The sequence below is a fragment of the Micromesistius poutassou genome (assembly GCF_964030765.1).
Source record: "Micromesistius poutassou genome assembly, contig: SCAFFOLD_2293, whole genome shotgun sequence".
NCBI classification, from domain to species: domain Eukaryota; kingdom Metazoa; phylum Chordata; class Actinopteri; order Gadiformes; family Gadidae; genus Micromesistius; species Micromesistius poutassou.
The window spans coordinates 9,313-32,600 of NW_028178318.1; the positions used below are offsets into that span (position 1 = coordinate 9,313).

The 23,288-nt window shown below is 43.4% G+C and overlaps 1 protein-coding gene across 1 annotated transcript; it reads right to left on the reverse strand.

Moving 5' to 3' along the window:
- Positions 1 to 14,630: 14,630 nt before the first annotated feature.
- On the reverse strand, positions 14,631 to 22,540 carry LOC311374621 (centrosomal protein of 76 kDa-like). The gene is made up of 13 exons (XM_084490422.1): positions 22,381 to 22,540; positions 22,043 to 22,198; positions 21,705 to 21,801; positions 21,375 to 21,599; positions 21,089 to 21,274; positions 20,701 to 20,798; positions 20,204 to 20,332; positions 19,678 to 19,866; positions 17,867 to 18,033; positions 17,559 to 17,718; positions 17,125 to 17,298; positions 16,501 to 16,718; positions 14,631 to 14,879 (listed from the first exon to the last, which is right to left on the reverse strand). The coding sequence occupies exons 1-13, from the start codon at positions 22,441 to 22,443 to the stop codon at positions 14,741 to 14,743; spliced, it is 2,001 nt and encodes a 666-aa protein (XP_084346548.1). The 5' UTR covers positions 22,444 to 22,540; the 3' UTR covers positions 14,631 to 14,740.
- Between the last annotated feature and the right edge of the window lie 748 nt (positions 22,541 to 23,288).

Consider the following 23,288-nt stretch of genomic DNA (forward strand, 5'->3'; position numbering starts at 1 on the left):
TTCTGAATGACAAAGTCAACGGCTCAGCGATGTTGCAGTGAACATTCAATATTATAAATATGCAACGATATGGCGGTGTTGTCGTTGCTATTGCTGTTAGTAAGTGATGGAATACTGTTCTAACCTACTGCTGTACATGAATACCATAATACTACTTGGATTTACCCTTGTCTTATCTAGACAGTCACAAGAACGCTGCCAAACATGGATGTCCAGCTCTGATGTCCCAGACGCTGCTCCGCTCCAGTGTGTGTGCGCACCCATTAGCCTGCTAAGAAACATCATAAGCTAATAGCCCCAGGGTGGATGCAGGGGGTGAGAAAACATTGGTTTAGGTAGAGCAGATCTGGTGATATGTCTTGCACACACACACGCACACGCACACGCACACACACACACACACACACACACACACACACACACACCCTAGGGAAACACAAACACACACATGCTAGCCACACACACACAATCACACAAACGCACACCCACAAATATATAATTCTACCATAATAAGTGTGCTCTTTTGTTTGAGCCCCCCTGGACAGGGTCTCCAGATGGCAGGGGGCCTATTATAGAGGACCCTACTGTGAGGGCCCAGTGTAGTGTGTGTGTGTGTGTGTGTGTGTGTGTGTGTGTGTGTGTGTGTGCTTGTGTGTTGTATACTGGTGGATGCACATCTGTATATGTGTTTAGGCTAATCTTCTTGGGTGTGTCTGCACATGTCTGCAGGGCAGTGGAAGGAGAAGGGGGGGGGGATGCACACGGGGGGCGGGGGGGGCAGTATGTGCCAGAGGCAACGCATCACACCACACCACACAAGCCCAAGAACAGCACAACACAACACACCACCTGAAAAACAACACCCCACACAACACAACACCACAGTTCTGAATGTGACGCGGGCGACCACGCAAACATCCACGGGCCCCGGAACATTCCTTCAAAGGCGTCCTCAATGCCTTTCCTACAAAGCTTCGGCAGCCCTTCCCTCCTGGGATGTTGGGGGGGGGGTCTTGGGTGGGGCACAGGATCGGTCATTAGGCCTCAGCCAAATGGCCCTAGGACATTATGGCGGCCCCTACACTAGATCCATAGTGAGGAGCCTTGTGCAGCACGCGCCACCGTATGGCGTGCCCAGCTCATGAATGTCATTACATAGTAATGGGGATAAGTACCAAGGGAACGCCAGGCATCACATAATAGGTTCTCCAGGCCAATCTGGACCAGGACGCCAGACAATGGAACAAGCAGCGCTATGGAAATCATACTAATGCATTAAAACATGCATGAGCATATGTATGCACTGAATGAAATTATGTATAATTGTATTTATCGCACACACACTGTATGTAGTTATACTGTAATTGTATATATTGTAAACACACACTGTATTATACACACTGAAGTTATACATAGTTGTATCTATAATACACGCACTGTGTGTAGCCTTACATAGTTGTATACTTCACTGTTCCTCTACAGAATAGAGTGCATGGAAAAGTTTGAATTTAACATGAAATTCAACAATCTAGCAGTATGCAAAACACTCAATTTCAAAATATTTTCTTCTGCTGGGTATCTAAAAGTGTGCCGAATGGATGCCAAGCTAATGGAGCACTGGTGTGCATTGACTCACATTGATCAGCTGCAATCAATCCTATAGGTCATCAGGAATGGTGGAGACATACGTAACATTGAATAAACAACACTCAGCGCCTCTAAAAGCAACCAATGTTACCTCATCAGTTTGTACAAAAGTTGCAGTTATTATTGCTACGAGTACAAAATTGATCGACATGGTGAACCAATATAATCCGTAATTTATAAATCACCTCATTAATTAGAGCAATTTTCTTTTCCTATTATAATATTTTGAACTTTGGTGCTTCCTTTCTAAATGAATAATAATGAATCATTGGGCTGCAGGAATTATTATAAATTTCAGAGTTTGCGTGTTATATGTTACTCTAAATATCACTCTTCAAAGCACACTGGGATGGCTTATGTAAAAGGTTAGCTCAGCCCCAGAATAATTAAAATAGACAGGGAAGAATGCACACGCAAGTAGGGCAAAAGTCTTGAAATACGTGCAGTTAACCACATCAATTACATTATCAAGTATGACTATATGGGCATATCAGCTCAGGGACATACTGAATATGGACTTTACTGTTGGATTCATCATGTTTTATCAAGCAATAATCCATACCGTGTCATGCATTAAATATATAAGAACTAAGCCAGATTTTTTATATCCTGACACAAACATGGATTCATCTGTTAATAATAATAGTCTTTCTTTGCCAAACGCAATATTTCAAACACTGGTGTTTTTAATCTAGACTTAAATTCATGACTTGATTCTGCCACTTTCTCTACATCCAGGACACAACCATAAGTGTGTCTATAAAACCTGTGTGCACATGTGCACACATTAGCTTAGCGCTAGCTGACATTTGAATTTAAATGTATTGTCTTTGCAAGCCTATAGCTAACACCAACATTGTGAGTAATAGCTTGAGAAAACAGGACTTGGATTCAGAGCATTCATTTTGAACTGTGACAAGGCTAGGCTCATGCTACGATGTCATCGTTTTGCGGTTATCTACGGATCACATGAACACAGTTCTAGCCAATCACCATTCCACAATGAAATGGTTTAAATCCACTACAGCAGACCGTGTGTGGTTACCTGTGTGAAGCACATTTAAACTGGAAATTATAAACTATATCTATAGAGTCATTGTTAATGGGTCAGTAGTGGCATACGTTGTGCCTTGATATTTTCAAAAGGTTTAAGCTTCCACACACTGGCATTGCTTCTGATGCACGACATTTAAGTTGTAACCTTTCAAATTTAAATATATAGCTAAACCCTTGCTTTCTCACACACACACACACACACACACACACACACACACACACACACACACACACCACCATGATCATCGTCCTTTGTGGTGCATTTTTGTGCACTTTCCCTCAGGTCCCCTCAGTGATAAATTATTTACACACAGTATAGATCTACAAGCACTCAATACGTTCCAGTCGCTCTGCCACAACGCCCCAGGGGGGAGGGAGGGAAGGGGGAGGGGGGGGTGGCCAGGCATTTTAGAGAGAGAGAGAGCAACAGAGCAAGAGAGCAAGTGAGGGAGTGGGAGAGCAAACCAGCGAGGCGAAATGCCTCCCTCTCCCTCGCTCTGTGGAAAGGTCATCGCCACCCACCGGGTCTCCATGCATCTCCTGTGATATTTTCATTAGCGAGGTAAGAACGTGGCTTGCAGCACCGCAGCGTTGAGGTCTCGCAGGATAGTACCCCACCGCGCAGCTGCAGGTCTATGTGGAGGAGAAAGATGGAGAAACTACTGAGCACAAGGCAGGATTTCGCCCTCACTGCATATGCGTGGATGTGGTGTGTTTGTGGTTGTTTGTGTGTGAAATCAGAATTTTTTTATGGCTAATTTATTCAGAAATGTTAAAAAAAATTAATACAAATGTAAAGTACCCCCATCAGCCGCTGTTTGTCAGATAAATGTCAGAGTGAAAAAAAATAAAAGGAGGAAGGCAATGTTAGGTGTGTGTGTGTGTGTAAAAATAAAAACGAATGAAAATCAAAAACATGCCTGCAAAATAGAAACCCAAGTCTGTGGTTGCGGGGTTACTGAAATCTCGACGTGTTCTGCCATCCTCTTTTACCCCCCTCGCCACTTCCTGTCCCTGTGGCACCGGTTAGAAATGGGAAAAGCATTGACGGAGGAAAGCCCTCACATAAAGCTGTTATGGCAAAGTTATTTTGCTCCGGTGGTTCCTATCCTTCTCACCATCCCCTGTAAGAGTTTATTCCAATTAGGGATTTATATTTTCAAGGGAGTTTTAATGCAATTTCAAAAGAAGAATTAATTAACAGTCAGCTTTTACTTTTTGCAGCAATTTCACACACCTTCAGTGACAGTAATTGCTCTGGGGTTATTTGAAAAAATGTCAAAGTACAATATCTTGTCACATAATTAAAAAGAAATATATTCTGGTATGCAAATCCTGTTTGTGTTTGGTGTATGTCTGTCTTGCAGCCTTGCATTTGTGCGTGCCTGTGTATTTTCTCTACAAAATATTTCAAGCTTTGTCAATGGCACAATAACTCATAAAATGGCTTGAGGTTAATTTGCTTCTTTTATTAAAATAACGATTGGTTTTAGTGTGCATATTCAAAGAAATGTCCTGCCTTTAAAATATTTCTAATCTGTTCCCCATCGGTCGTGTTGTTTTGAAACAAAGAGATTGGACTTAATAGGACATTCCTTCTGATTTCCCATAAGAATCCAATTACAGCCTGTAAGATCTGCGAGATTACAGTGTATCTGCGGAAAACAATCAAAGCCTATCTGATGCTAAGGTTTAGCAGGACACACGTCCTCGTAATGAAGGACTCCCCCCAATCTCCCGATGCTAAGCTATAACTCGGTCATTCCTCTCCCCTCCCAAGTCTATCTTTATGCTACATCCGCCTCACATGAGGTTCACAATATTCCCATCTCCTTTTAGTATTCTGAAAAAATATATATTGTGTGTGTGTGTGTGTGCGTGTATGCATGTGTATGTGGAGGGAGATCTTGGGAACACACACCCACACACACATTCAGAAGAAATGAACCGCAGACTATTTGTGACACAGTATCTTGACCGCTGCCCTGGCCATGATGCATCATCACCGCCAGAAGCAGCAGCTCCTGTTAACCCTGCCTGCCCCTGCCCGCCTCCCCATCACTTCCTCGCTATTCATCGGATTCGCAAGGAGAAAATATCCCCCATTGTTGATACTTTCCCATTTTTTGTTGATTCCCTTAATTTTCCATAACATGCTACTTTACCACACACACACACACACACACACACACACACACACACAATTCTCTCTCTCTCTCTCTCTCTCTCTCTCTCTCTCTCTCTCTCTCTCTCTCTCTCTCTCTCTCTCTCTCATGCCAAGTCCTTTTCAGCTCCAAGCTGGTCCTGGTCTTCTACTGTGGGACCTGCTCTCTCTCTCCCTCTCTCTCTCCTCGCTTCAGTTCTGTGGGCCGATGGGTAGCCAGCCAGCATTATTGGGCAGACTCCACAGAGAGCATTTGTTTGTCCCTCTTCTGCGACAGAGGAACACACTCAAAGATTCTAATGGACTCCACAAGAGAGAGCCCATTCAATTTCTCTCAGCCAGAGACACCAGTCTCTCTCACTCTCTCTCTTACACTTCTCCGCCTTTGTACACAGTGACAAAAGCTTGTGTGTGTGTGTGTGTGTGCTCATGTGGCCTGATGAAGCCCGGCCAGCACACAGAACACTCTGCACTCTGAAAACCTCTACTCTCCGTGGTGTTGGGAACATCTTGTGACGTACTATTTCGGCGGGTTTTCTTTCTTTCTTTCTTTCTTTTTTTGAGCTCAGAGACCAGCAGGGTCAGGGGGGGGGAATGCAGGTTGTGGTCAAAACTACTTTAGCAACAGTGAGAAGTTACCCTAATAATTCTCCGGCAAGTGATTTTTAAATTTTTTTATTTTATTACTATGATGTACGATGGATTGTAATTAGTACCCGGGCACAGCCGTTGTCTCACGTTAATGTGCTATCTCAACGCATTCCCCTGTGAACCATAAAGTTATTGTATATTAAATAACACATCAAAAATAAATAAATAACAAAGGGCTCCCAGAGCACATCATCGCAACACTAATTGCTGAAGGAGTCAGTTTGGATAATAAAAAGACATGAAGTAATCCTACTTATTTCAGCACTTCGTCTTCCCCTTCCTTCTGGGGATTATTCTCCTTCTTTGGTTCTCCCACATAATCCAGAGAGGGGAGGCTTGACTGCTGCGACACACGCCAAACCCAGTGGTACCCTTCCCACCCCCCCATCCAACACACAGAAGACTACAATACCCAGTCTGAAGTGGAGTCACAGAGGACTACAATACCCAGTCTGAAGTGGAGTCACAGAGGACTACAATACCCAGTCTGGAGTGGAGTCACAGAGGACTACAATACCCAGTCTGAAGTGGAGTCACAGAGGACTACAATACCCAGTCTGAAGTGGAGTCACAGAGGACTACAATAACCAGTCTGAAGTGGAGTCACAGAGGACTACAATACCCAGTCTGGAGTGGAGTCACAGAGGACTACAATACCCAGTCTGAAGTGGAGTCACAGAGGACTACAATACCCAGTCTGGAGTGGAGTCACAGAGGACTACAATACCCAGTCTGAAGTGGAGTCACAGAGGACTACAATACCCAGTCTGAAGTGGAGTCACAGAGGACTACAATAACCAGTCTGAAGTGGAGTCATGGAGAGGCCATGGCCAAGTCCTCCCTTCCCTTTAAAATATATACACAATATTGTTATTTTATGATTAGTAATAATTGATAAACATAGGCCTATATATACACACACATATAAATATATATATATATTCTTAATAAAAATGAATAAGCCAAGCTCTTACCTCGTGAACACAGGAAATGGGGGCTATTGCATGCATTCTAGATCTCCTTGATGATGCATAAATATCATTTAAGTTGAAAGGGGTATGTGTGTGTGTGTGTGTGTGTGTGTGTGTGTGTGTGTGTGTGTGTGTGTGTGTATGCGTGTGTGTGTGTGTGTGTGTGTGTGTGTGTGTGTGTGTGTGTGTGTGCGTGTGTGTGTGTGTGCGTGTGTGCGTGTGTGCGTGTGTGTGTGTGCGCATGCGTGCGTGTGCTAGATGGGTCATAGTTTCCAGCGCTGCTCCTTTCATTTTCTCTTTCTTCTCTCGCACCCAACAACAAGCTCATTATACCACCGGAAAACTGACATCTCGCCCCGACTCTTTCCCCGTCTCCTTCTCCGTGTCGTTAAACTCACATCATTAAGCAGCCGCGCGTGGCTCAAAAGTAGCCGGCTAGTCTTGGAGAGCGGCGTGTCGCTTGGCAAGGCAGCTATTTTTTGATGAGCTTGTCACTCGGTCACCCCAAACATGCCTCATTAGTAGGTTAGTCAAAACACCTTTCTGCCACCTCTCTTCTTCATCTCGCTCTTCCTCACACACACACACACCAAAACTGTTTCCTCCTCCCATGCCCCCCGCCCTCTCCCTATCCCTCCCTCCACGCTTGTTTTTCAACACTAATTAGCTGACTTCTCCCTCTTCTGTGCTTTCCGAGTCACATCTCAAAGGGAGACGGATATGATTTTTCTTTCACCCAAAGGCCAACTTAATCAGCTGAATTAATGACTTTATTACCCGTTAGGCTGCGGGCCATGCAACACATTCCTCTCCAGTGCCCATTGCTCTGTGCATTCTCTCCTCTTCTTCTGTCTCTCTCGCCCTCCCTCTTCCTCTCGTTAACCCCCTACAGGAATTTGTACATTTCGATAATAGACACACACAACTAAGAGAGATTCACAAAGCTAGAGGGAAATTGAGGGCGGAGATGGTGAAAGTGATGTGGCAGTAGTGTTGTTATATTGGTTACATCTTAATGCATGCAATGAGCGATAATGAGGATGATTGCATGTCGTTGACAGAGATAGATTGTGGGGAGAGATACTTTTGTTTGTAAAAATGTTTGTCAAATTTAAAGTTGGATGTATTACTTTATGGTTTGAACATTAATGAAGGTAAAATATTGATTATCTCTAAACTGCTGAGCATTACCAATATATGTTATGAACACTGGAGGCATCTCCCTGTTCAATGTAAATCACTGCATTGCAGAAATCTCACAGTGATATATTATCGTGTTAATTCTGCTTGGAGTGTCCAGAGAACAAATGTGTCTCTACCTTGAGAAGAGTTATCCCGATTTTTCTAAAAGGTGTTTCTAATACAATGACTTGATCCACATCTCTGATATCAGATATCGTAAATCATAAACACAATTTGACATAGTCTCAGGCCAGCATGCTGGCTGAATGACAGAATAACTCATATTTCGAGCTACTGACTATATCCTAGAGATGAATACCGTACATGGTAGTTATCTGGTAGAAGTGTCCACTGATGCAATTTTGTTGTTTGTGCTGCAGACATTCTTCCAGTATATAACAGTGGATGAGGGATGATTAAATCAAACCTAAAACCGATTATCTTTTTTGGGGCGGGGGGAGGGGGGGGTACATTGCTTCAACTCCTCCCCCTTCGTAATGGATGCAACATGTTAATTAGCTGCTTGGCCAGCACCTGACAGCAGATGTAGTACCACAACCGGAGAAACACTAGCGATAAGGAGATGTGCCATTAGTCTTCTCATTTAGGTGACAAGCTTCCTAGTTCTTGTAGTCCACATGCCCATTCAATGCAGTAAGATCCATACGAAGGACAACCTGGGAAATGACGAATGAGGTGACCTCCATGGCCTCCAGAGACTGGTTCTGCTAGGCCTGGCACTGTTCATGAAGACACCAGGATCCTGGTTCAGGTTTATATCGCAAAGCTATTCAATAAGCATGCTGCGTAGTACACTATACGAATGCTTTCAGGATTCATGCATTTTCTATTTGTAAGCCTACATTAGACCACAATGCTCTTCTGGTGAATATGATACATGCAAATTTATGCTCTACAGAGAATAAAAATGAGTAAACAAAAAACAACTTTTATCTATTTTATTGTATTATCAAGTCCTCTCTCTTGCTGTGATTGACTGCTGTTTAATAAATACCTTTAGAAGGGTTGTTGACTGCGAGGCTTGATAAATAAGTGCCTCCAGAAAGCTGCAAGCTACAATGTATTTCTCCAGTCAACACCATTATAGAGCAGATAATAGTGTTGGCAGATAATACCGCTAAATTGCAGGTGAATTGTCTAAGATTAGAAAATACTCATTAACAGGTTATGGTGCTTCCCAACATGGGGCTGATTATATATGTGCAGTTGTACACATGACTGAAAACTACCAAATTAATTCTTCACACAGACAAATATTCTGTCTGTATTCAGTTGATTTGAAGCAAATTGCTTGTACTGTGAACCTGTTTATTTGTCGACGACAATTGTCAAATGTCTTTGCGTCACACCTCAATGAGAACAGTACATGTCAGCAGCAGGGTTTTCTGTCTGAGAGAATGATTGCTGAGGGATATGGTAGGTAGTTTTCGAGGAAAGGTGTGAATGACGGTTTGATACCCTTGCCTTTTTACTTGGCACCTGCATCCTGTTTTGTACAGTAGCGCCTGTCCCGTAGGACCTATTAGTCAATTACACCTGAGCGCATGAGGAGGGGGAGGGGGGTCCCGGCATCAAACACTTCCGCTGCTCCAGGTCTTGCGGCATACCGTAATGACTACTGCCAAGGGGTGTGTGTGTGTGTGTGTGTGTGTGTGTGTGTGTGTGTGTGTGTGTGTGTGTGTGTGTGTGTGTGTGTGTGTGTGTGAGAGAGAGAGAGAACAGGAAACCTGAGGAATTATTTATTAGCTCTCCTTTTCCTCTGTCTGCTCTCACACCCTGCCATGTAACAACAACTTCGGGGCCTAACGGTGGATTGCAAAGAAGCTGCCGGAAAAATGTAATTAATTGGGCATCCTCGCAGGCTTCTCCTCAAACTTGGGCTCACGTGTCAACAGTTCACTGGCACTGTAAGAGCAGTGCTGCACAACACTGCAGCAGAGAAAACAAAGGAGCAGAACACAGCATGGCATTGAATTGACCCGCCTTGTGTGTGTGGCCTACAGCAACTCTTTGCACACACAGAACAGCACAGTGATTCATTCCTTCACTCAAATCGTTATGCAGGTTCAGCTAAATCAATGCTTATTCAACATTAACAATCGGGGGTCCCTCAGCAAGCCTAGATATCTGTGTAGCACCTTACTTGCTTGGACTAAAACAAAATGGTGTTGTCGTGATTGAGAGGTCAGTGGGATCCAAAGCAATCAGTTAAAACTGGTTTAGCTCTGAAACCTCATACATCTGTGATCACCTAAGCCTTTATTTTTCCATCATGTGTAGACCTGTGCAGATTAATTATTTTGATTGATGAAATAAGGAACCATCATCAATAGGGCCATGGTTTAGCATATAACTGATGATTACTAAGAGCAATTTGTTAATTTTTGCATTACCTCATTACTGTTCCATGGGTAGCAGGGATGCTTTGGCAGCAACCTGAAACCCTTGCACTAGCATTTACACATTCTATCCTCACATGCCATCTAGTGTCAAGTACATTCAATTACAATAACATACATTTAACCGGATGCTTATGACTAAACTTAGCAGCTAAAATATTACTTTGTTTAAACGTTTAAAACATAAATCACATGATATTTCAAGTGTGTTTGTGTAAAATGCAGGGCTTCCAACTTTTGGGTTTTCGCTGGCGTGAGATTCTGTAGAATCTTGTAATGCATACCTTACGGACGGACGGGCATGTTTGTTTTTTTTGCCGTGAGAAAGTGGATGTGTGGCGTGTGAGCGTGTGTAAGCAGGCAAAAACGTGTGTCACACGGTGAGAGCGTGAGAGTTGGCAGCTCTGAAAATGTACTTTTGGATCCCAACTTGTATTGCTTGTAACCTGTTACAAAGGAAACGTAAAAGTTTGGACGAAAGGCGCAATCATGCCGAAAAAATGACCATCTAATTAGTCTCCATCCTGGCTCCCCATTTGGGATTAACAGTCACTGAAGCAGAACATGGATCTTTTTTTGTCACATTTACACACGTGTACATTTCTGGTTGTGGAGTTGATGACATACATGTGGTGCATTGGCTAAACACACACACACACACACACACACACACACACACACACACACACACACACACACACACACACACACACACACACACACACACACACACACACACACACACACACACACACACACACACACACACACACAGTCTGTAGCCTTGTGCCAACCTGCTAATAAACTAATGTGTACAACATCTACTTGTGTCCTGTGCGTCAGAGGAGCCCAGCATAGACATTTCAGTGCCACAGAGGGTAATTATATTTGTTTGTGCATGTCAATTTTAGGCACAATATTTATTTCACATGAAACATTTTTCGAATGAATGCTATGCTCACTCCAAAATATCTGACGGTGAGCTAAATACCAAAAATAGTCTACTCACCCGTAGTGATTATCTCCAACCCATTAGATCAATAAAGTCACAGCAAAAACCCAATACAATCGTAACAATTTATTTTTAAATATCATCCCATAGCATTAACCCTTTGATACAACCCTGAGAGGTGAAACAAGGAACTTGTTACATGAATACCTGACATTTATAGATAAAAAATGTGTAGACAAATCAGTGAATCTGTATGGTGTAGGTAGGCCTACAGTAGGCAGAGTTGCGGTGCACTGTGTGGCGATGTTTTGGAGACTAGGAACACATTTGTTTTAGCTATATTTGAGGCCATTTCGTTTGGTATACGTTTAAGATGGGTAAGTATAGAGTTGAAAGGGCAAGTTTAAGCATTAGTTGGTTTAAGCATTAGTTGGTTAAGGAGGGTTACGTAGGTATTGGGTTAAGTAAGAATGTCAAATTTAAGAATTTGGTACGAGAGTTTGTTACAGATGTTCATTTTTAGGCAGTAGATGTGACAGCTTAGTTTGGGTGTTCGATGGTCAAGTTTAGTTTAGCTGTGTCCCTTTATTCTCTCTCATTATGTTGCTGTAATTTAGAGAGTAGGAGCAGGAGTCAAGGATCCTCAGGATGGTAGGCAGCGTAGATCAACTGTTCCATTTCTATTGACGTCGTGGATTGATGCAAAATTGATGCAGAAATCCAAGTTAGCTTCACACAGTAAAAGTTTTGTGCTGGAGGATTTCGAAAACACTTGATAACGGAAACACAATCTGCTAATGAATAAAATATGTGTCTGTGGCAGTGGTTTGAAAATTGTTCTGACCATTTCAAGTTGAAATCTTTCGAGTCACAAAATCTTCAGCCTATGAAGCTGCCCATCTGTCAATGAAGTGATCCGCAAAATGCAGTGACATCACCATCTGGTGTTAAACTCAGGTCATTACATTTAGTCATTTGGCTGATTACTTTATTTACTTCATGGTGATGCTGCTGAGATCAAAGCTTCAATCCATGTTAGACAAGTAAAAAGTCTGTGTCACATTGTAAAAAATAAAAATAGCTAAATTAAATTAAAAAGTAGGCTACACAAGTCAGTTTCAGATGTTCACTCCCAATTTATGTCAATAATGTAGCTGCCATTTGATACATTTGTTGTTGAATCTTCACTTGAGCAACCATATTCAGCCCCAGCCCCTACTTCAATTCAGTTATCATTTAACCCAGGAGCGCCAGGACTCGCACAAGCCTTCACCATCAGGAGCTCCAGATTAACCACTTCCTACGTTGCCTCAGTCACTTCTGAAAGATAATACATTTGCACAGCCAACACTTCTTTCTATCCCTATGTTCATAGGATATGTAAACCACAACTTTCAACACACTTGTCAAGTGTGTTGAAAGTTGAAATTGGTTAAGACTAGATAAGAAATAGGAGAGTGTTACGAGTAGTGTGTATGTTTAAAATCAGCATCCATGCAAATCTAGCATGCCAAAAGTCAACCAAGCCCAAAACAACCAGTTAAGACATGCAAATAAACCCACAGTCAGTCGTGTAGCTAGCAGTCTTCCATCTCGAAAAGACGTCCACAGATCCAGCGGGGTAGCAATAAAAGCATTTAGAAACGAGGACAAATCCTTTCAGTCCGGGTAGAACTTTAACTTGTTCTGGTATTCAAGGCTTTAACCCTAGAGATTTTAGCACTTCAGGCAAACGTGTCTGTTGAGGGGGCTCTCTGTGAATAAAGTCTCCTGTAGACATGGCAGGTCAAGTGAATCTTTGTGGAGTCCTGATGGCAGTAAGGCAAGTGTCTGCACAAAGCCCTGGTCTGCAGAAAGAGTTCCATTGAGTCCTCATGGTTGGACTTTAAGAGACCTTTAACTGTGCCAGAAGGCTGTCTTGGCAAGAAGACACTTGTGATGTTTGTGAACCAAACAAGTCATTGAGAAATAGTGTGGTACACTCCGATACCAGTTTGACAGTGGCTAGTACGAAAGGACCTCAGAAGTAAATCAAATTCTGCATTGCACAGTAGGTGGTGATTGTAAACCCAACAAACAATTGATGTAGTGTAGGACACACTGCCAATACTCAAATCACAACACAAGCCTTGCACTGTGATTTGTCTACTTACCTTATCCTTTTTCTCAAAAGATCCAAATTTGTTAATGTTTATAGGCACAACCTATAAACGCTCTGTTGGATCAACAGAGCACAAGCTTAGACATCACAGCATCATATTAGATGTCAAAGTGCTGTTGGACCAGATTAGTCTAGTATAGTACGTCAAAGTAGGCTCATATTGGACCAGAAGACTATGATAGTATAGTGCATCCAAGTGGTGTTGGAAAAGTGCAGCCTAGCACCAAGTGTAACGTTATACAATGAGGTTAGAGTCAGGGTCAAGTAAGGTCACCTCATTCCCCAGTTAAAACAAAAAATTGGTATAAACAACCCTGCACTCAAGCTCTGCAATAAGCAAAACCAGTGGACTCGTTCTGCGGTAAAATACATGTAAAGTAGACCGTGGTGAAGTTTGTTGTTGGATATTCGACAGATATTCACATATTCATTTCGGGTTCATCAGCGGTTCCTGCCGTGCTTTCAGTCAGTCTTGGCGGACAACCATCAAAGGTTCCTAACATGCTTTCAGTCAGTGAAAGTTCCTATTCATTTCCTATGGAAAATAGCTTTCATGGTTTGGCACCAAAACACCCCAAACTAATGCAGGTTTGGGGTGGATAATAGAATTAGACACTAGACACACCCAAGGATAATATCATTTTTTGCACCTACAATTGTATTTGATTTTTTAAATAATCCTATGTCATAGTAAAGTAGTAGTAATGTCATAGTTTTAGTGCAGGCATTTAATAATCTGATTTGATTTTGATTTTTTCGGATAAGTACAATGTTTTACTGCAGAGCATAAACATTTACCACATTAGCAATTATATTAGTCACTCTGGGATGATACTTAAGACTCACCCTTCCTCAACATCTGTATTTGTTCCATCAACTCCTGGATGCAAGTGTCAAGTGAAAGGGCACTTCTTCTAAGGGCACTTGATCTAATAATGATATCATTAATCACATTTACATAAATAACGGTATTGACAGACAAAACTTTTACACTTATTCTTGGCCAGAGGGGCACTTCAGCCAATGAGTGCGAAGCCACTGTGCACTTGCTGTCCCGTGCCACTTTAAAATATTTTGGCCTCGGCATAGGGAAATATCGAGCTTCCCAGGATCGTTTTTTATTTGTCTAACGACATTGTTGCAGCAGATTTTTTGTCTGTGCTCTCCGGTTATAAACCACTCAACTATGAATCCACACAGTAGCGGCAAAATGAACCAGTAGACGCATTACGTGTGCCATTACTGAAAACATTTAAGGCCAATGTCCTAAACCATTTAGGAAGAAAAGCGGAATGCAATGACAGCAACAGAAGGGGTTTTCATTTTGGAAACTGCAACGATGCGTGATCTTTAGGATTGCATATCTGAAAGCACGAGTCAAACTGCATTTCATCAGTTTTGGCAAGGATCTATTTATTTAAAAAAATATAAATATATAAATATAATCTAAAAACATTGTAGAAAGCAATATGTTCTCTTTAGATGTGGACAGTGTTTCTGCAGAGCAGAGAGAGGGAATTCCACAGTCCACATCGGTCAGAGTACACAGCGGTATTTACAGGCGAACATGATCCAGACCGCGCATGCATTCTCAGGGTAGGCATACACTCGCACGCGCACCGCAAGCCTCACATGGTCGCCACGGCAACTCACTATCTCCTCACAGAACTGGGACCTGTGTGGATGAAAACACACCGGGACGAAACATAGCGTTGAAATTAATGTGATGATGCAAGGGGTAACATTATTCACAATGTACAATATCATGATTTATTCTGTGTTATTTGAAAAAATCTGCACTGCACACAAAATGGGAGTGAAATGAGCATAATGAAGTCTCGACGTTCACCAATAGGTGGTGCTCTTTTACACATGACTAATTATATATATATATATATATATATATTCTCTAAATCATGACATTGTACATTTTAATATATAAATATAAAAGCACAATGCTGAAGAAGATAAATATAAATATAACACACTACTTCCAATACAACATAAAAATGCAAGCCTATAAAAAGGGAAAACACCATTCCACACAAAAGGTTTTTACACTGCCAAATATGCCCGTCTTAGGCACGCCTTTTTCCCGGCATGGTACGCGTGTTTACACTGCCGCGGTAAATCGCCTGCTTGAGCTAGCACCCCAATTTACCCTCCCGGACATTGGCGGTTTCATTCTGATGTAAATGCGACGGCTCCGCGGTTCCAGAGGCGGGACAGAGAGAGACAATGCAGCGATATCAACATGAGTAGTTCTAACTGGAGAGACAGTGAAATCCGCAAGCTGCTGATCATGTGAGAGAAGGTGATTTAGTCACATTAAACGAAGACAAGGAAAGATGGTGCGATCTACAAGAAAGACGCAGAGGAACTTTCCTTACGAGGCTTTTGTTGGGATAAAAAAAGTGGTCAGAATATGTTGGCGTTTTTGCACTTGTAAATAGTTAATCGCGTTTGTAGCCTACACTCAGATGTATTCTCATTCTTACATGCAAGTCTCTTGAATCATAAAAAACAAACAAAAACAAAACCTGCTCCGTGACGACGGGGGATTCTACCCCCTCGGTTTTACACAGGCAAGGCAGTGAAATTGCTGGGTGTGGCAAGCCGCGACTGAACCAGATTGGCAGTGTAAAAATGCCTACAGGTTGAAATGGCGATGCAAGATGCTCAGAAGAGTGTGCGAATGGTGACATCATGAGCAAATACCTGACCTTTCTCGGAACCGTTGCATCACTCTGGCAACACTTCTGCTTCAGTTTTAAATTACTTCACTGTCAGCTTGATTCACACTCCAATGTCTCTACTGGTGCTGCACATTGACATTACAACATCATCGTTGTTTTTGCAAAGTCAGCAATTTATGTGCCCTTTCCATAACCCTGTCAGACAAGTACATTAAAAGGTGCTGTACGCAAGATTTGAGAGCTATGACTCGAGTTTAGTTTATTAGAAATGTGTTGGTGAGGGAAATGCTCTCTGAGAATATCTATTTCTAGTTGATGGTGCAACTAGGAGCCAATATAGGTTTTAGACTGCTCTTGGCTCATTCCTGCCCAAGCATGAATTGATACTGCCTGTCAATCACAAAGCCTGTCAATGTGCTTGACTGAAGCAGAGGAACTCAGGGAGGGAGGAAGGGAGTAGAGGGGGGGCGTGACGACTTTAGGCTGTGTAATCCACTCTTTTCTGCTCTCCTTCTCGACCACAGCCACATCTTCCCTGTGGAGCCTGTAAGGAAACAATTTCCCACTTCCATACTGAGCCGAGTGGCCCCTCCCGCTCACCTGAGGCAGGTGGCGAAGGCGCGGCGTGCGTTGCGGTGCAGGAAGTGGATGGGGAATCCCTTGAAGGTGTGTCCGTCGGGCACCGCCCGCCTCACCGCGTCCTGGAACTCCTCGTTACCGCAGGAGACTCCGGTGCAGCGCTCCATCTCGTAGGCGGCCAGCGCTGAGGACAGCAGGTAGGACAAGTGGTCGTCCCACACCGTGGCCACTTCAAGGTCCTGGGCAGATGACATGACCACCCCCCAAAATGTCACATGACACTCAGTTTAAACCAGTCAGGAGCCGCTAAATGGGACTAATCTACTTATCGATACATCCCGAACTAAGGTGATAAAGAAGTTGACTTATATCATCCCATTTTCTATCCTTATATCCTTTTATTGTAGTCTTTGTTTCAGTAATCAGGCACTCACAACAGTAAGGATTTAAATTGACCAATAAATATAATTCCTATGGTAGCTGCCCATTTCACCTCCCAATTGTTTTCTTGCCGAGCACTTACGCCTGGCTCTTATTTTAAACCATTCCATTTTCTTAAACAGCGAATCAATAGATCATTGGCGGAAGAAGGTCCATCATCTCCTGAAAGATTCACCACATTAAGTTCAGGTAACAGGACGTCACCTTGCGGTGCTCCGCCACCAGGAAGCGCATCTCCAGCTCCAGTTGGTTGCTAGCGGCGGCGGGCTCCAGGGAGGAGGCGCAGAGGGGAGGGACGGGAGGCAGGGAGGTGGTGGAACCCGGAGCACACACCGACCTCAGGGCCTCCTCGCTCATTGCCTTCCACCGCGATGGATTCTGTCACCATGGAGCCATAGAGAGAGCCCACCACGTTACCTTTACACATTTGGCCACACACACAGTGTTGTGAGGCATTCTTGTTCATACTTCAAACTGAATAACTTAACACTTTTTGGTTAAATGTTCTTGTTGTTCTTAGAGAGTCTGCCTGAATCAAACGTCACAGCCATTCAAATTGTATACGCATCCATGCAGTTTTATGGACTTCTGTAGGGTCAGGGCCGTGGGGAACAGGGAACACATCATCATCAACACACCTGAAAGTCAAAGACGCAGTGCGGCACGGCGTCCGTGGGCTGGCAGTTGGCCAGGAAGATCTGGTGGTTGAAGACGCAGCCCACCGTGCGGTAGGGGGATGAGGGCTTGGGCTGGGGGGCCAGGGGCGGGGCGTCTGGGTCTATAGCCTGGTGCAGGTATCTGACACGCAAAGGACACATGTCTGGTGAGGCCCTCCGTCGCACACACGCACAAGCACACATGCACAAGAGTAGATGGAAGGATGAAAAGAGATGGAGACAGAGCAGAGAAGTGTGTGTGTGTGTGTGTGTGTCTCTCTCTCTCTCACCTGTGTGCGGTGAGGCTCTCCCAGAAGGTGATGCTTCCGTCAGTCCCACGGGTCAGGACCCAGGTGTGGGGGCCTCCCTTGGCCCTGGTGCCCACACACACGTATGCATCCAGACCGAAGCCCAGCAGCAGGCTGCACAGCAGAGTGGCATGGTCTTCACAGTCCCCCTGGAGGGAACACACACACAACATATGTTACCAGGGGACTTTCCTTCTGCACTGGAGATGGCAAGGTTGTACACCTGTGTGTGTATACATACATATATATATATACACATATACATATATACATACATATTATAGATTTAACAAAAAAGACCCTTGTTTTCATAATCAAATGCAATTTAATAAACCTATCCATTATCAAAATATATTTTTGACAAGTCAGAAACACAGCTAAGAGGGAGAAATCCCATCTCTCACGATCCACTTCTTCCGTGTGACAGAACCTGAGTCACTGCGTCATCCTTGTGGAGTCCCTCCGACTCTACCATTGTGTACATCACCCACACACAAGCAGTCCTCCCTGTCCTGTAAGCCTTGATCACATGCGCGAGACAGACTGATGCGGATAGGTTGGAAACCGCTTGTAATAATAAAAGCCCTCATTTCATATCTGTATGTTGTATTGTGTGTGTGTGTGTGGGTGAGTGAGTGAGTGAGTGAGTGTGAGAGAGAGATTGGAGTGGAGGTACAAAGACTGCGTGTGTGTGCGCGTGTGTGTGCGTGTGTGAGATGCTGTGTGTGATGCTGGCCAGCCAGGATTACGGGGAAGAGGGAATGATAGATGCTTCACAGAAAGGGCTAATATGGAGAGAGGGTGGGGGCCGGGGGAGTGACATAGCTAAATTAATTTTCCCTGGAATGAATCTCAAAGATCACAGCTGGGTGGCAGCGTTTCTGTACGCATCAGCATTGCAGCTCAGCACAGGTCTGTGGTGGTCTAGATCTGGTCTACATCTGGCCCACGACATGGAAATGCATTAGTGTGTTGAGGTATGTGCAAGGCTTTCGCTGAATGTAATTCATACAGTGGTCCAACTATATTCGATATTTCCATATTTAGTAGCCAGGGAAAGCAATAAGTCCTCACACATTCCAAATGAAATATGTCCGATCATAAGGTCAAAATAAAGCAAGAATTTATAATTTGCGGGGTAGGCTATGCAGTGGAAAACCTTTTCCCTTTCCCAGGCTAGAGCCCTCCCACACGAACAGCCATTCATATCCAGGCAATGCTGGGTACCCACTACAGGATGATTCGCCCGATATTGTGCCAGCTGCCAGCTTCCCCCTCCCGACTCGGGTCAGCAACATCCAGATTTTTCTTGATGGTTCTACAGATTATCCTGTGGTGTGTGGGGTATGTAAAAAGTGTTTTTTTCGGGCCCTCTCTGTTTTCAGAAAAAACAATTGCAAAAGCTAAGCTAGTTCTTCCTGACCGTCGTCATCCACGTTTGTTTACACTAAAGTCACGGTTTTGATTGCGAGATATTGTCGAGATTTCCGGTTTTGAAAATCAGGACTGGGTGGTTGTGGAATGGAATCAGTTAGTGTCTGGTGTGCTGTGTTGGCAAAATCTTTTCCTTCCATACAAAACTGTTAAATATATCTTAATCTATCATTACGTGTAGGGTCTCTCACGTCATAACTTCGATGTCCATATTTGTGTGCATTTTTTCACTGCGGTTAATTTTGACTTTAGCTTTGCCCACAATTCCCTAAACGCCTTCTACACAAGGGCTACTTACAAACCAAGGCGGGCAGAAAGATAAACAAATCCGAGGGTCTGTTTGTTCAGGTCTCTCCTACCTTGCCTCTACACACGAAGGCCAGCAGTGAGCACCACTGCTCCTGCTTCACCCCCCCGCCCACCAGGGGGGCCTTCTCGTCTGCCAGAAGGCTGACGAAGCGTGCCGCCTGGCGAGGGCTCTCCAGCAGCCGGCCGGCCCGCAGCACGCGCACATAGGAGCACACCGGCCGGTTGACACCGTTCTCGTCCTAAAGACACACACACACACACACACACACACACACACACACACACACACACACACACACACACACACACACACACACACACACACACACACACACACACACACACACACACACAGGATGAGAGGTGCGTTTGAGGCTAGCGAAAACCTGCATTGCAGCTTTGAAATCACATCACCTCTATGGTGAAAGAAAATAAATACTAGAAAGAGGAAAAGCCAAAAGCCTCACCCTTAAACAAACAGACTAGTAAGAGCATCAGAGGGAAGGCCCTCAGAGACATGTTTGGGAATACATCTCTTGTATGCAAATACGAGTTCACAAGTGCACACACACACACCTGTGCGAAGATCTTGACCAGTTTGGACTGGTGTGAAGAGCGGATCTCTAGAAACTCCCTCCACCACTGCTTGGCATAGACCAGGAACAGCCTCTCCTTCTCCGCAGTCCTTTGGCGCTCCAGCGATTGCTGGACAAGAGTCAAGTCAGTTACAAGAGTTACAAGAGTTACAAGTCAGATGGTCATGACAGGGGCTATAAATGAGGGGTAAAACAACTTAAACAGCAACACTCCACCTTGCTTTTAACTCTGCATAGAAAATACACACTATTTCTAAAAATGTATATGTCCCAAGTAAGTTGTAAAAGAAAATACAACATGTACTGATTACAACCAACAAATATTTCCACCAGGTTTTAAGTAGGTCAATAGCTTAGCTAAGATCTATCTTGAGTGATACATTCAAAATTGAAGCCATTTCATTACAGAGTATGAGAATAGAGAAAGATTAGGAGACCAAACAACTCAGATGGACAGGTGATGGAACTCCTGCTGACCTGTGTGGTGATGATGTCCATGTTGAGAGTCTCCATCAGTGGAGGGTAGAGCTCAAGACTGATGGTCAGAACACCGGCTGGTACTTTACTCTCACTTCCTGCTCTCTCACACACACACACACACACACATGGAATTTATATTGAATTTGGCAAATATGAATTTTGCATATTATATTATATTTTTTGATCTATATCATTTGATCTGCTGGGGTCGGTTAGTCTTACTAGCTGGCTGGTCTTACAAGCCGACCCCAGCCAGGATGACAGCTAATGGCCCCGCTGCAGTGCTATCATGGCAATAGATTTCCTTCTCATGATCGATGATTACAATAAAAGAATGTTGGCAACATTCAGCTTATTAAGTGTACATTCCAGTTCACCCACTCACCCACTCCCAGTAGCTCCACACTGAAGCAGGTCCTCCCACTGGGAGCACTGAGCACACTCCTCCAATCAAGGAAGTAGGAGGAGACCAGAGTGGTTTCATTGGAGGTGTCCATCTTTATCAGAACCAAGTGTACTGGGTCACAAATGGACAGCATAGTGGTGCAATCTGCCATTCTGCTACCTTCCCCTAAAATACAAAATATGAAAAGGGAAAAACACATTGTGGATTGACTACATTGCCCTCAATAATTATTCAATCTCAATGAAGTCCAACTGAAGTCACGCACCGGTTCCGTCTCTGTGGACCTCCAACAGGAAACCCTCTTGCAGGTCAGGCTCGCAGGCACAAGGAACCGGCTTCGACTGGAACCTCTGATTGCGGAAGTGCAGGTAGAGCCTAAAGGTGGAACACACCTGGCCGGGCAGTGGTTCTGGTTCCTGCAGGTGATCCAGAAAGGCCTTGCCACCGAGAACCTGGAGATGAAGGTATCGCCGGGCCAAGTCAATGTCCACTGAAAGGGGGGTGAAGAAGAAGAAAAGGAACAAAGTAATTTATTATTGAAGTCGAGAAATAACACCAGAGATGCTTGCTATGGTGTTGTTGTGTATTGTCTCACTTCTATTCAACGGCACCGTGTTTTTGTCAGCAACATGAGAACCAGACTTCTGGGGAAAATCTTTCTTTCTGCTTCTCTCCGTTTCTTGCTGTATATTCTACCAAATCAAATAATAGTTAGTACAAAGTAAGCGGGCCAACATGTTTGGGGTGTTTGAAGGTTATCTATCTAAAATACTTTCTCAATGAATGCATTAAACGTATCTGACAACAGGTATTTTACTTAATAATTATTTAATCCTCAACTCAAATAGCCTACATGTATCTCATATTCTGGTCTCGTAAGCAAGTAAGATACTACTAGTACACAACAAACAAATTGTCCTATTGGTGGGTCACCTGACTGAACTGCAGGTCTCTCATGACATCGTCTATGATCCCCCTGCGCTGTAGAGCCTGGAGGAAATCCCCCTCGGAGAAAGTATGCGGTCCATAGCCCAGGTCATCCTTCAGAGACTCGGACAGCACCTTTCGAATCTTCCCATGGACATCCATCTGATCGCCATGCACCCAGCACGTTATACCATGGTTATTGACTTATGTATTAGTAAACTACATCACAATGCATCTTAAGATGACTACAAGCTCTTGCAATTCAGTATCGGGACTCTCGGAAGAAGACGGACTTTACAATACATGACACAAAATACCTAATAACGTCAGATTCGCTTGTTCACCTTTATCAGATGATCGTGAATGGTTTTCTTCAGTTCGCTAGCTTTCTCTGGAGGCAGAGACATTGTGACAAATCTCAAAACTATAACAAATGAGCAGTAACATACAGCGTAGCTTAAGAAACCATAGAGGGGAGAATATATACAGGCTGTATTGTCCTTTACTTTTACATGGCCAAATCCTGTGAAGTTCCGTTTAAACTGTGGCGGAAAAGCAAGCGGGAATGTGCCCGTGTATAATGCCTGTTGTTATTTATTCAACTTCCTAAGTCAACCATATAACAGAAAGCTAATTTTAGAGTCATACCACACAATCTGTAATTTTAACGGAATGATATGCTTATCATCTGAATTTCGTTTACATTCTCAAAACAATCTACCCTTTTGTCAGCAGGATATCTAAACGATTCGAAAGTCGTCACCGAACTGCGACCAATCAAAAGAGGTCCTCTCTGTGTAGTTTTTACCCATGGTTTTCACCCGACTGTACTGTAGTGTTTTGTTTATTATATATTAATTATTACGAATATCATGACCGATTTATCACAACGATCAATATATGGGACATATCTGTTATATCCTAAAAATAAAATATTATATTATTACACTATTTTGCTATTTATATACTTTATTATAATTTAGTTAATGATTGTGTGTTTGTGTGTGTGTGTGTGTGTGTGTGTGTGTGTGTGTGTGTGTGTGTGTGTGTGTGTGTGTGTGTGTGTGTACATTTTTAAAAGCGTATATGTATAAGCTTATATAGCTTAATTAATTAATTTGCCTTCATTTATCCATGACTTGGGCAAGGGAGGAACACTAGGGGGGATACCAGTGTAATTGCATGTAGTGCAGTCCAGGGGAAGGGGGAAAAGAATCTGTCAATATGCGAGATGACTGCTTCTTAAAACTTG

Coding starts and splice junctions, on each gene's coding strand:
- LOC311374621 (XM_084490422.1), bottom strand. CDS start 22,443: ATGTCTCTGCCTCCAGAGAAAGCTAGCGAACTGAAGAAAACCATTCAC. Junction 20,333..20,700: donor TGGACATCATCACCACACAG/GTCAGCAGGAGT, acceptor ACTCTTGTCCAG/CAATCGCTGGAGCGCCAAAG. Junction 17,719..17,866: donor GAGAGCCTCACCGCACACAG/GTGAGAGAGAGA, acceptor TTTGCGTGTCAG/ATACCTGCACCAGGCTATAG.